Source organism: Solea solea, chromosome 6 (assembly GCF_958295425.1).
Source record: "Solea solea chromosome 6, fSolSol10.1, whole genome shotgun sequence".
Taxonomy (NCBI): domain Eukaryota; kingdom Metazoa; phylum Chordata; class Actinopteri; order Pleuronectiformes; family Soleidae; genus Solea; species Solea solea.
The window spans coordinates 16,725,883-16,739,253 of record NC_081139.1 but is presented as its reverse complement, the minus strand read 5'-3'; the positions used below and the strand labels follow the sequence as shown (position 1 = coordinate 16,739,253).

The window sequence follows — 13,371 nt, the reverse complement described above, 5'->3', positions numbered from 1 at the left end:
ATGTGCAGAGGCTGCATGTGCGCTCCGCACGGCGCAGCCAGTCAACATAAAAGCGCCCGGAGATGTGGAACGACAATAGGCTGTCTGTTAACGCTGCGCCTGTGTCACACACACACACTGATTGTGTAGATTAGAGTGCAAAACGAGGGCTCTGACATGGGGACATTTGTATATGAAAAGTGGTCGGGGTGGCAGATAGCATCTTGAGCTCGCTACCTCTTCTCTCTCCCCAGGGCCTGTGAGAACGGCTGTGTCAGAGCTCAGCATTAGCGCTCTCAAGGGGGCAAACTGGGATTTTTATTCAAATAAATAGACTTCTCCAAGCACCGCTTTGCCTGCTGGGAGCCGCTATGAAATGCTGTGATAAATATGTCTGGCTTCAGCTGGGTGAGCGGTGAACTTGCGCAGGTCAAGCCATTGGCTCCTGTGAGGCTTTAGAGAGATTGTAACTCTAGAGGTGGCCACAAAAAAAAACCCTCCTCTGATTAGATGTAGAATAAAAAGTCATTTGACAGCAGATAGAGCCACTCTGAGGAAACAACTGTGTTCCTGCTGTAATTGCTAGTTGGGCTTTGCTGCTCTTGTTTGCCATTGCGTATAATAAAGGCATGTATAAGTAACCAGCTGTCAAAGCCAAGTAGCTCAAACAAACTCGCGGTTTATATTTAGTTTTAATTAAAGACAAACAGACTGATACAGCGCATGACCAACGTCAAATGAACAGGATTCGGTTTGTTCGTCTGAGGTGGACGAGGACAGTGGGGGAAGATCAAAACAAAATGTGCCACATTAGCAGTGCACTTCTCTCGCTGTGTAAGTGTATGTGTGTTTGCATTTGCCTCAGTGTGTGTGTGGGTGGGTGTCTGCACTCGGTGTCACTAAGCATTCTTGTCAGAAATCTGACCTTTTACGCCATACATAATTAAGGAGGGACTTTTTGTTTATTTTCTTTAGCAGCTTGCCGAGTCAAAGCCAGTATAATTAGATCACCAATTACCATTTAATTAATTTCAGTCTGAAGTCTCATTTTGTCTAGGCACTGGAGTGAGCCCAAATGGTGAAGCAGACAAAGGCAAGGCTATTACCAGCCTGTCTGGCCTATTGTTGAAGCCTCTCTGTGTTTATGGCCAGGGAATATGGATGAAACATGAAACAAAGCCTGCTAATCCACAGGAAGAGAAGTCAACACTACAGCCCCCATTCTATTGATAGCATTGTGTCAGAAACACGCGAACCCAAGTGTGATTTATTTTGTCCATGATTTAGAACAACACGTCTTGGGCTACTGTCGGGTGAGGATGTAGTCTGAATTTGTGCATCTCAGCACTAATCCAAATTATTTGGGCAGACTCTGCCAAAAAGCCAAGAGTTCATCCTCCGAAACATAAACAGACATTTTGAGGACTTGGACACACGTCTGTTTAAATACAGTCAGAAAACACACGTTATCATACTAATAGTAATAATTAGGTAATGTTATTTTGTTTTTTAAATAAACGTGAAAAATGAAATCAAATAAAATGAAATGATTGCTATAAGTTTGTCAGCACTCAAATGTCGGGATGTCAGTCGTAGATTTCTGATGTCTATATAATACCTGTTGGTGATGAGTGTTAATAATTTGATCAGGAGAAAGTCAAAAATCACCAAAAAAAAAATCCACTTGATGATGAGGTGTGTGCTACACACACTGTCCTCTCTGCCTCTATTTCCCCTTCCTTACTTTTTTTGTCTGTTTCTCACACTGTGAAGTCGTGTTTAATTTTGTAACTGGCCTCCATTGGCAAATTAGCAATTAGAACAATTTTGTGGGAATATGTATATGTGTCATTAGTTTTCCACCAATTAATGACTTGAGTCGGGGAGGGGGGTCAGGCTTGAATTTTCCACTTGACTGCTGCTTCACTGCGGAGGTTTGGCACTTGGCTCAGAGCCGCCACAGCTGCTGGAAGCCATGCTATACCTTTGGAGTACTTGCCATAATTAGTTTACCTTGTAGCCATTATTACTTAAATCCCTCCTCCTTCACTCCGCCCGTTCCGTCCTCACACACACGCAGAAGTCTGTGGTGAAGCCACATGTTCTCCACAGAAGGCTGTCCACGAAAATACTACGGAGCTGTTCCTTTTTACCGTGGCTGTCATGGCCCTGATGATGGAGGTCAATCAGATACAGTAGTTAATCATCAGATCACCTCTGTAAACAGCTACTAATTAGAGTCCTCATTATAAAATTTCAGCTTGTAATTAGCCCAGATTGGCTTTCTTCCTCTGGCTGCCTTATTAGCAGGGCGGCTCAGGGGCAGGTGAGATTCACACTGTCATTTTTCAGTCACCCGTCTTCCCTTCACCACTCAGCCCTCACTGCTTACCATGCTGCAGACCCACAGAGGGAGGACAGGGTAGGGGTGTGTGTGTGTGTGGGGGGGGGGGGGGGGGGGGCGCTGTTGTCCAAATGGGACAAAAGATTAAACAAAGGCGGTGAAAGAGAAAGCTGGCAGCACGAGAGGGAGGGAGGGAGGAGAGAGTGCAAGCGTGGGGCTCCAGCGTTGTTTTCCAAACACTGAGCAAACGTTCATGGATCATCTCAGGTCCTGCCTGCAATTACAGAGGAGAGCTGCGTCGTCAATGAGGTGTCATGAGACAGGGGTAATTAGACCACTAACTGAGCTCCTGTCTGTCTTCCTCTGCTTGTTTTTTTTCCTCTTGCTCTGACGTCCCTTCTTCAGCTCAACCTGGTGTCCAGCGTCACACTGTCCAAGTCGGCCCACGAGGCCTCCTCTCCCCTGAGCCTGCCCCAGACCCCGACCACACCCACCACCCCCCTCACGCCACTGTCCCAGACCCACTCCGTCATCACAGCCAACAGCCTGCACAGCGTGGCCCCCAGGCGGCGGTTTTTCTCAGAAAAGTACAACATGCCCATCTCTCCAGGTACAGACTGTATGTATACAAATTAACTTGTTTGCACTACCTCATAACCACACAACCGCATACACTGCTTATGTATACTCACACGTATGCATGTAATCATACCATAATGTGTGTTATCTGCTGCTGGTTGGACATTACTGTTGACACACACATTGTGTTTGCTCCTTGTGTACAGATATCAATCAGAACAAAGACTTTTACATGAATGCAGATGTTCGACCACCGTTCACATACGCCTCACTAATAAGACAGGTAAGGACTTGGCTCAAGTTTACAATCCACCGAAGCACACGTTCGGCTTTTCAGAAGGTCACAAACACACTTTGTTTCACTTTGTTCTCTGTTTATCTCATGGCGAGTACAATTTGAACAGAGAATTAAACAGGCAGATTTGACAAATGCATTTGATTAAGCATTTCAGCGGCTGCGATTATCACCACATTCATTTCACACGGCAGCGGGGATGAACCTGTTTTAAGATGGCCACTCAATTATGGTCTGCCATCTCAGGAATTAATCTGAGCCTGCCATAATTGTTGCCCTGTAATCTGCCTGAGAAATGTTTTCCTTCACCCTTAATTTGCACACACCAAAGAAAAAAATTTATTAAAATCTATCATTTTCAGAAATGGAAAAAAAAAAATAATAATAAGTGCACTTTGAGTTGACAGCCTCTTTGCTGTTGTCTCTTTTCCACCAGAGAACACACAAACCCACATGCCTCTCTCGTGAATTATTGATCACTTTTTGAAGTAAGCAAAATTGTAAATGTTTGTTTCTGTCTCTGCTCCTTTTCCAGGCAATCCTCGAATCTCCAGAAAAGCAGCTAACACTAAACGAAATCTACAACTGGTTCACACGAATGTTTGCATATTTTAGGCGCAACGCGGCGACGTGGAAGGTAATTTTTTATTTATTTATTTTTTCTCCTGACTTTTTCAAACCTGGATCAAGAGAAGAATGAGACATTGTGTTGATGTTAGCGAGAATTAAACGATAGCCTGGTCTAATACCTTTAGAAATGAACCTTTACACAAGCACAAAACAATCCTCCTCTTGTTCTGTCCAAATGAACCACCCTTTAAACAAACATGAAAATATGAGCCACATTGAAAAGCCAAGGAGAGCAATATGTGCATTCTTTTTGAAATAAAAGGATAAAGAGAGACAGAAAGAAAAAAAAAAGGAAGAAAGAAAGACAGAAGAAAATGAAAGAAAGAAAGAAAAAAAACAAATTCCCTGTAATATGTGGGGATGTTCTGGTGGTGGGTGGCATTAGTTTAACAGTGCGGTGCTCTGCCAGTGACTCCTGGCTGAGTCGCTCACACTCACTTCACAAGAGAACACTCTGTTTTCTATCAGGCCACAAACACACACACAGACACACAGAGAGAGAAAGGGAGAAGCAGAGGGAGGGGAGGGTGAAAACTAGTGAGAAAAAGAGAAACACATTTGAATGAAGCGCTGAGGGCCACATACACTTACACTGACAATTTAACGAGAACTAATATCAACACGCCCTCAGTTTAATTTATGGAATAACACGGGGATGATACACATGTGCAGGTCTTCTTTCCCCACATAGAGAATGAAACGCTAACTCAACCAGAACCTTTCTGAGCTTTCAGTTTAATAAAGAATGCATTTATCCATTTGTACTGACTGATCAAAGACGGCAGCTCTGTGAGTGACTCAGTCTATTGCCAGGGAGACCTTGAAATATTTAAGGCATTTGCAACTCAAGGATCACTGACCGCCAATAACTTCCTGGTTTATTTGTTTTTATTCGAGTTTCATCCAATGACTGTTTCTTCCTTTCTTTTAAATTGATATTTTTCCCCCCATGTAGAACTGTTTACTGTACTGATAGCTACTGTTTTGTTTTCTCTCTTTGTCTTCATGCCAACTAAAGAATGCAGTCCGGCATAATCTTAGTCTTCACAAGTGTTTTGTGCGAGTAGAAAACGTAAAAGGGGCTGTGTGGACAGTCGACGAACTAGAGTTCCAAAAGAGACGGCCTCAGAAGATCAGTGGGTAGGTTCATGGCTTTTTGAGCCCCGACTAGCATCTGTTTCAGCGTTGACTGATGGGAAGAGGGTGCTGCTGCTGCTGCTGCTGCTGCTGCTGCTGTTGCTTCTGCTTCTGTTGCTGCTCCATCTCATTGTCCGTGTGCCATAACGTCCAGAGTCCCTGCTTGCTTTGGCGTGCTGCCCCTCCATGCTTTCAGAAGCCCTTTTGGTGATGGCTCATAACCCACAATGGCTTTTTTTTTCATTTTGATCCTCATCCTCTCCCCCCCTCCTCCTCCTCCTCCCCGTGTCGCCTGTGTCCGTGTGTATGTCCTGTCCATCACTGCATCTGCATCTGCCCCCCCCCTCCCCCTCCTCCTCTCTGCTGCTGCTGCTCTGCTTTTCCCAGGGTGCCATTCGCACCAACCTATCCCTGCATAAGTGCTTTGTGAGAGTAGAGGATGAGTTTGGGTCCTTTTGGACCGTTGATGAAGAGGAGTTTAAGCGCGGCCGCCATATACAGCGAGGCCGCCCTCGGAAATACGCCACAGACGAGAGCTTTGACGAGCTGCTTGTACAGTAAGCACTTCCTCCCGTCCTACGGCCCCACCTGCATGCCCCCCCCCCCCCCCCCCCCCCCCTCCAGCCTACCCTCCCAACGCTGTGTTGCCATCATGCTTTTTGTGTAAAGCTTGCCATCCATCATGCTTTCATAAGCTCTGCTTCCATCAACGTGGTCTTTTCTTCCCACGAAATGCAAAATTGTGATAATTGTCTGGTGTCGCCATGTGACTACACACCTCAGAACTCTACACTACAGTCTTAATATCCACATTACTACACCAGTAAATGTTGTTAGCTCTTCTACAAAGTGCATTGATTTCTTTTTATGAAACAAGACACCATAGCTGAGGAATGCATGCAAGACGAGACATGAGTCTGTGGTTGTAATTTAATTTGTCTGTTTGCAGAAGTCCAGCCTTAGTGAAGAACATTCAGACCAGCCTGGGCTATGGTCCGACCCTCTCTGCAGCCTTCCAGGTAAAAATACAAAAAAAACAAGTGAATTCATCTTTAGCTGCTTGACTCTGAACTTTGAAACAACTCATTTCATATGCCCAGTTGCAGTTTTTAAGGGGATATGCTGGTATGAAAAGAGTGACGGGCGACTGAGGAAGTGCTGACAGCTCTCTTCCGTTTCACATTTAATGCTTCGGGTTTTGCTTTTCAGGCTTCAATGGCAGAAAACAACATACCTCTATACACTACTGCTTCCATTGGAAGTCCTACCCTCCACTCCCTGGCCCACGCCATCCGCGAGGAGATGAATGGAGCGATGGACCATGGAAACAGCAACGGCAGTGACAGCAGCCCGGGACGCTCACCCCTGCCAGCTATGTGAGTGGCACACATGCTTTCTATCACCAACATCATCTGCGTCAGGGAAGAGTTTCAGTCCACTCAGACAGTAACACTGCAAATAGAGGAAGACAGAGAATGTTTTCAGTGCCCACCCACAAGCACTAAAATTACCTAATACGTGGCATGAGATGAAACAGAAAACAATGCCAGAGAGGACAATAAATAAATAGAAGAGGGCTGATATTGGAGTGGTGTGTGGGGTCATGGCCAGAGCTGTGGCTGGCCTCCCTGCAGAAAAGGAAACTCCACCTTTTTCAAAGCTTCCATCACCAGCCTGAAACGACCAGAGCCCCTGTTGTTATTTTAACACCAAGTTTATGAACTATCCCTTTATGTGTCCCGCTGTCTGTCTCAGTCTCGCCATAATCAACATTCCAATTTGCTGAAATATTTATAAAATGCCACAAAGCAGAGCAACGGAGCTGCTGGCTCCAGCGTGGTGCAACATGAGCTGCAACACGTTCAGCAACGCCTCAGAGACGCTGAATGAAAAGCAACACAAAAGCATAATTAGTCTGGAGGACATCATCCAAGATTCTCATGTAGGAAAGTTGCGGTTGGCCTGGAAACCGCAGCTCCCCGTTCACTTGTTGTATAGGAGTGTCTGCTAAGTTTTTGAAGCCTAAAATAATACAGCGCGCGCTGCATCGTTTCCAGATGTGGGGACAGACCACCGATGAGCAGCATGGGTACACTCAGGGAAACAGTCTCCTGAAACATCTGAGCTTGGGGGAAATTTTAGCCTGAAAAAAACATAAGGTGCAGTAATGAGCTGAGGGCAAATGGAGGAGAGTGCCATCCCTAATCACTGTGAACATAGCTGTGAGCATGGCTGTGGAACAGGAAAGGCAGAGACAGGATGGGTGTGCTGGCCTAAAGGCAGCCTGCATCTCCCTCAGCCCCTCTGCTTCTATCTTTAGGCTGCTAAAGCTCGCTAACAGTTTCTTTATAATTATGTGTATAAGCTTTATGCAAGTACAAAATGAGTTACAACTGTTTTCTTTTGGTTTTGAGAAAACTTTATTCTCTTATTAACAAAACATACCTGCTATTTCATGCCTTTGGATTGAGCTGTAAATGGCACAAAGACTCATATAAACCCAAGTTTAAACAATATGTTTAATCGATGGTCACTCCTCTGCACTCCTCTGCAACAGCACATGCAGGCTTTTATCAGCTTCAGCTCTGATTGACATTGGTGTGAACCATAAAAGTGCAGGTGCTCCTCTGGACTGCACTGGATCATTTTGACTGGTGGTTACAGTTATTACATCCAGAACAGTCACAGACGCCACCTGTGACCAGGCTCCACCAGCTGTCAATCACACTTATCTTACTGTCTATTTTCCTCTCAATGGAAACATCATTGACAAATGTAATATTATGTTCTATTGAAGAAGAGCTGAAACTTGTGATTGAGACCATTAACTCCTCAGGAAAAAGACTTACATACCAATGGAGTTGACTTTACTGTAACCGTCACTTTTGTCCAACTTCCTGGACTTCACTTTGTAAACCAAAAAACTACGTCCATTTTTATGTACTATGTGCTTATCTCTTCTTTGGTGCAACAGTGTTTGCACAGCAGTTAGTCATTAATGCTTTTAGAGAACCTTCCTTCTTAATATTTTTTATTTTATTGTTGGGATCAAGATACAACACTGGCCAAACAGTGAGAGAGGTGAGGGAGCCTCTTCTTATTTCTTTATTCTGTAACATCACAATTCACACATGGGTAAAAAAACTAAAACTGAAGTTAAAGGGTTTGCTTCGGTTTAAAAAGAAATCCCAGCTATACCTGCTCAAGTTAGTGCGAGTGAGGATTTACAGTAGCCCCAAACACAAATCTGTCCCTTTACAACGCAAGTGTGCAAGTGTGCTGCTGCTGCTGCTGCTGCTGGTGGTGGTGGTGGTGGTGTTGGTGGTGGTTGACAGGACGCAGCTTTGTAACACCGTACACAAACCAGAGCTGGGATGAGAGTCAGGTATCCAGAGAAGGCTAATTATCAGCAAAGTGTAGAATCAGCATGCAGTTCAATCGCGTAATAATAACAATTTCATGTTTGCCCTGCAGCCACAGAGTCAGACCTGAGGCAACTTTACTTGTGGGGTTACTTTGATGTGAAATGATAGAAAGGCTGACTTTTACTTTTCTCCCCCCACCTCCCCGCCCCTTTTTTTTTTTCATAATTTGCACCATAATATGTTAGCTCATTAGCATACAAGTGTCTCCATCACAACAGCAGCAAATTACATGAGACATCCTGGTGTGAATAAATCAAATGTGGGCTTTGGTGATGAAGAATGTGCCACTTCGCCCTTGTTGTTGTAGTAAATGAGCCCGGTGCCTCATCCTGACACCGCTCCACCTCCACTACAGCAGCAGCCTGGCACCGCAGGTTAGAGCTGCAAGTTTCCCTGCAGCTGCTCATAATGTTTTTTTGTTTTTTTCCCTCCTTCTCTCTGCCACAGCCAGGCCTCGTCTCCCTGTACGCTTTATTCCTGCTCTGTTTCTGTAATGAGAAATTTGGCAGATCTCATCTCTTTAGTGGCTCTTTTGCCTAGGATGTAAGCTGGGAGGAGGAGGAGGAGGAGGAGGAGGGGGGGAGGGGGAGGCTCATGTTTTGCCTTGTTTACAAGTGACAGCGTTATTATTCTCATAAGGGCTCTGTTTCTTATCACAGTGTTGTGCCGAGTGCACCGCTGCTGCTCTCCGCGCGCGTCTCTCCTGCCAGCGCTTTTCTTCCCTTATTGACACTTGCTTGAAAATACGCATTAATTCTGGAGTTTAAAGCATGTATGGCGGTGTCTGGTCGCTGTGTTTGCTTGAAGTTGATTAATGATAGAAGCCGGCGCAGGGTCGTCCTCTGGAGACCCGCCTCGCAGGTTGTGCATGTTAACGAGCAGGAAGGGGAACACACAGCGCGCCGCTGATCCGCCGCCACCAGGAGGCTGACAACGGCGGCCCACTCGCTCCGCGGAGTCCATTCTCTCCTCTCCTCGTCTCACGTTGTTAATCTTCCTCATTTATCAATACCCTGTTGTCGGTTGCCATGAAAATAAAAAGCCCGCAGCTTTTGCTGGGATTGGAATACCTCAAAAGAAAGCTGAAATTATCATCAGAGGTCCCCCCCCCACTCACAGTCTCACTGTAGCCAGACGTTTGTTTTTGTTCCCCTGTTTCCTTCTTTATAAACAGAATCAGTGCAGGTCTGTATCATTTTGTGCCAATGTGTGTCATAAAGAGGAGGCGGGGGAAAAAGTTAAGGAGAGCAGATCTGGAGCTCCATTTTTAACTTTCTCCTCCTCCTGCAGGCATCACATCAGCGTTAAGGAGGAACCACTGGACCCTGACGACCATGAAGGGCCCCTCTCTCTGGTAACGACTGCCAATCACAGTCCGGATTTCGATCACCACAGAGATTACGACGACGACCAGGGCCACGACGACATGCTGTAAAGGCTAAGCATGCCGGCCCCCTCTCTCCCACCTCCCTCCCCCCCTCTCCTCCCCAGCCTCAGAGGCCGAGACAGTCTGGGTCATCTGGGAGACGGAAAAGCTCTCTCCCCAGATAACAAACACTGAACTGCAGTCTCAGCCACTGATGACAGCTCTCAAATGTCTCCAAGTCAACTTTCTAGTGCCATTACAATACATAGCAAAAAGACACTGAGGAAGAAAAAAAAAACAACCCACAGATTACAGTCCACACCCCCCCCCCCCCCCCCCTCATTTCTTTCTACTTTTGATTTAAGTAAAGCTTAAAAAGTGAAACTTTCCTTTCCACACGCGTCTCGGATGGACTTATTTGGTACGGGGGGAGGGACGACGTGTTTCACCGTCAGACTCTGGGAGACTCTCGCCGCACAGCCAGGGCGAACCGCGATCTGTGGACTGCAAAGAGGGGTTGAGTCTCTCTCCCCCACTCACACTCTCTCTCTCGCTTTCTTTCTTCTCTCTATCTCTCCATTCTTCTCGCAGACACACACATCTGACCACAGACGGAGCAGAGAGAGAGAAACAATGACTGACATTTAATTTACACCGTGTGTATGTGTGTGTGTGTGCGTGCGTCCGTGTGAAAGGGAGAGTGAGCGAGTGGAGACCTCTGTTCATTGTCACTGCCTTCAACACTTCTCATTGGTTTGATTCCATCTACGATGGGAGGGATGTCCTTTTAATTTGGGTGTATTTTGTGTTGGGGATGTGAGAGGTTATAAAATATCAACATTATGTTTTTGTTTTTTTTTATCATCATTTAGTGCTGTTATTGTTGCATCTTTTTTGTTGTTGTTGTTGTTGTTCCTTAAACTGATCAGACCTCATGCCCATGCTGTGGAGATTCTGTGTGGTCAGCACTTGATGATGAATGTTTATGATTTCCATTCATGTTGTCCTTTTTAAACACAAACACAAACACACATGAAGCAGAATGTCAGATACCGAGCAGTATTTTTCTGTCATTTATTCCAAAATCACCATCATGGGAAAAAAACAAAAAACAAAAAACAAAGTCACCACTCTGACATGTCAACCACCCTCCCCCCCCTTTTCTCCTCCTCCTCCTTGTCATGAAGTCTATTGGCAATGCACTACTCGTAATGAAGGCTCTCTCCACGCATCAATGAAGCTTAATTTAAGATGCGAATGAATGACAGAGAAATCATGCAGGTTATGGTTTATCCTTATGAAATTATACTTTAAAACAGCCCTCGCGACAGAGCGTGCTTTGCTGCAACAGAATTTCTGATCACCTACGAGCTGCAGGCTTTTTTCTTTTCTTTTTTTTTTTAACAGCAGAATGAAAATGTCAGGTGTGCACTGGCGAGATAATGATTTAGACCAACTAATTGTGATTTCTGAACACAACTGTCATTGTTAATCACACTGTGTCTGCTTTTCCACTCCGTGATTTCATTCAGAGCTTGAAGATAAACGTGCATTCCCCGTAGTTTTATTTGTATGCCGCGCATGACTAGTTTTAAAATCTAGTGATTGTTCATAATTGCACACCGGATGAAAAATGCTCATTTCTTTTTTTTTTTTTCTACAAGGGAACAAAGTCCCGAAGACTTGCAATAAAGACTGACACGTTGCACATTCCAGCATTTGACAGCCATCGTCGGGGGGCCTGTGTGTGCCGTTTAGCGAACCTCCATGTTCATAGTGGCCCGGAAACAACAGTAGTTTTATTCCACGACATTCAATTGAGCGAAATCCACATGTGGTTTTGTAAGGCAGCAGCAAAAAAAAGTTACAGCTTTGATTGAGTTAAAAAAAAAAAAAATCTTTTTACAGAGACCATGAATTTCAAGACTGCAATCAACCACTTTTAATTCTTTTTTTTTATTTATTATTAGTATTATTGTTATTATTTGATGTTTTATTTTGGCTTTGATTTGTTTGAATATCATGTTCTGTGACTACCAAAGATAAACTACAAAATCAATGTTGTGTGTTCCATGCAATAGCAGACGAGGCCAAATATTCTCTCCTCCATTCTCATCCCGCTGTGCGATCTCAGAGTCGGTGGCAGAAGTGTGAATCGAGGGAAATGCTCCTGAAACTGGTGTTTTCATTCTGATTTTATTTCAAATTTTAAAAAAAATAAATAAGTGAAAAGAAAAAAAACCAAAAGGGGAGGGTTGGTGTCTTGAACACGTCAGCTGCAGTAATGTTGTGCAGTGACCAAATCGTAATGGGGGGGCTGACAGCTGACTACATGATGACCAAACTAGGGAAACTGTTTTTCTTTTTGTCTGTGGGCCAGTGAGTGGAAAAGGGAGCTTTTTGGTCAGGAACAGATTTGAAATTAAAGGTATGTACTGTAGATAAATTGACAAAATGTGCTGGTAAATGGGAAAAGCTTTGCAGAGAACAATGTGAAACAGATTCTATACTTCAACTGGACCACACAATGATTGGTTGTCTTTCCTTCTTTTTATTCCTTTACACATTTGTATCCTGTTGAAATGATTGTATGCCACTCTTTAGGGGTTTTAGTGTCTTTTATGAGGGAAGACTTTATGATTGTGTTTAGTTTTCTGTCAACTCATTACTTTTTTTATATTAAAAAAACACTCCTGTCAACTAATAAGCTGGGTACAAGGTACTTTATGGCAGTTATTGTTATTATTATTATTATTTTTTTTTTTTTCAAGATCACTGCTCATTCACTAAAATAGAAAAAAAAAAAGGGGGGTGGGGGGCGCAATCTGTGGTTTCCAGAAGATGTATTTAATATCCAGGCAGCTGTGGGATGGGTCAGTTAGAGCCAGGCTCGGATCGTGAGAACAGGGTCGAGCTCATCTACAAACCCCCAGTCATCTGGCTGGTTTGTTTGGTATTCAGAATAGGAGGGAAAGCGCTGGTAGATTAGAACATTCTCAGCATGTGTAGCCCTGACATTTACTAAAGATAACAGCATGAGAAAACTGTTAGGGACGCATACCTCATTTCAAAAAACCTATAGGGAACGAGTCAATTTAAACGGAGAAGGGGGAAAAAAACGTAAACAAACTTTTCACTCAAGCCGCACTTCGTTGTATGTCTTGCATGTGTAGTCTGATAAAGGTAAAACAATGGAAATGAGATCTTCTTCCTCTTAAAGGTTTCATTCTTTTTATTTTTTTTGTGCCAAAATTGACCCAAACCTGAAGCCTTTTTGTTTATGGATCACAGAGCTGTGTGTGGCACCATTCATCCTGTCAAAGTCTGTCTCCTGATCACTTGTTTTTAGGGCATTCCAATATTAGATTGTACATGAAAACCTTTGTCTTGTCCTTTCTGACCTCTCTCTCTCTCTCTCACACACACACACACACACACACACACACACACACACTGTCTCTCGCCCCCCGTTTCTCTCCCTCTTGTCTTTTCTTTTTCGATCAAAACAAAGAAAATGCATATGTGTTTTACAATGTTTGCTTTATTGCCACTGCTTTGCAATTAAGTATGAAATAGCTACGAGACAAACTGCTGTATGTATTGGAATAGCAAAGTG

At 44.2% G+C, this 13,371-nt stretch overlaps 1 protein-coding gene across 15 annotated transcripts in view; it reads left to right on the top strand.

The window, feature by feature from the left end:
- foxp1b (forkhead box P1b) overlaps nucleotides 1–12,462 on the top strand; it is a 170,880-nt gene extending 158,418 nt beyond the window's left edge. For 9 of the 15 annotated variants that reach the window (XM_058630825.1, XM_058630827.1, XM_058630832.1 and 6 more), the window contains 7 exons: nucleotides 2,729–2,942; nucleotides 3,109–3,185; nucleotides 3,733–3,834; nucleotides 5,352–5,521; nucleotides 5,914–5,983; nucleotides 6,174–6,340; nucleotides 9,680–12,462. In XM_058630825.1, the coding sequence (XP_058486808.1) occupies nucleotides 2,729–2,942; nucleotides 3,109–3,185; nucleotides 3,733–3,834; nucleotides 5,352–5,521; nucleotides 5,914–5,983; nucleotides 6,174–6,340; nucleotides 9,680–9,824 (945 nt within the window). In that variant the 3' untranslated portion in view covers nucleotides 9,825–12,462. Of the gene's footprint in view, nucleotides 1–2,728; nucleotides 2,943–3,108; nucleotides 3,186–3,732; nucleotides 3,835–4,845; nucleotides 4,968–5,351; nucleotides 5,522–5,913; nucleotides 5,984–6,173; nucleotides 6,341–9,679 lie in introns of all 15 variants that reach the window. The other 6 variants (XM_058630839.1, XM_058630838.1, XM_058630837.1 and 3 more) reach the window with 4 other exon arrangements.
- Nucleotides 12,463–13,371: the final 909 nt, after the last annotated feature.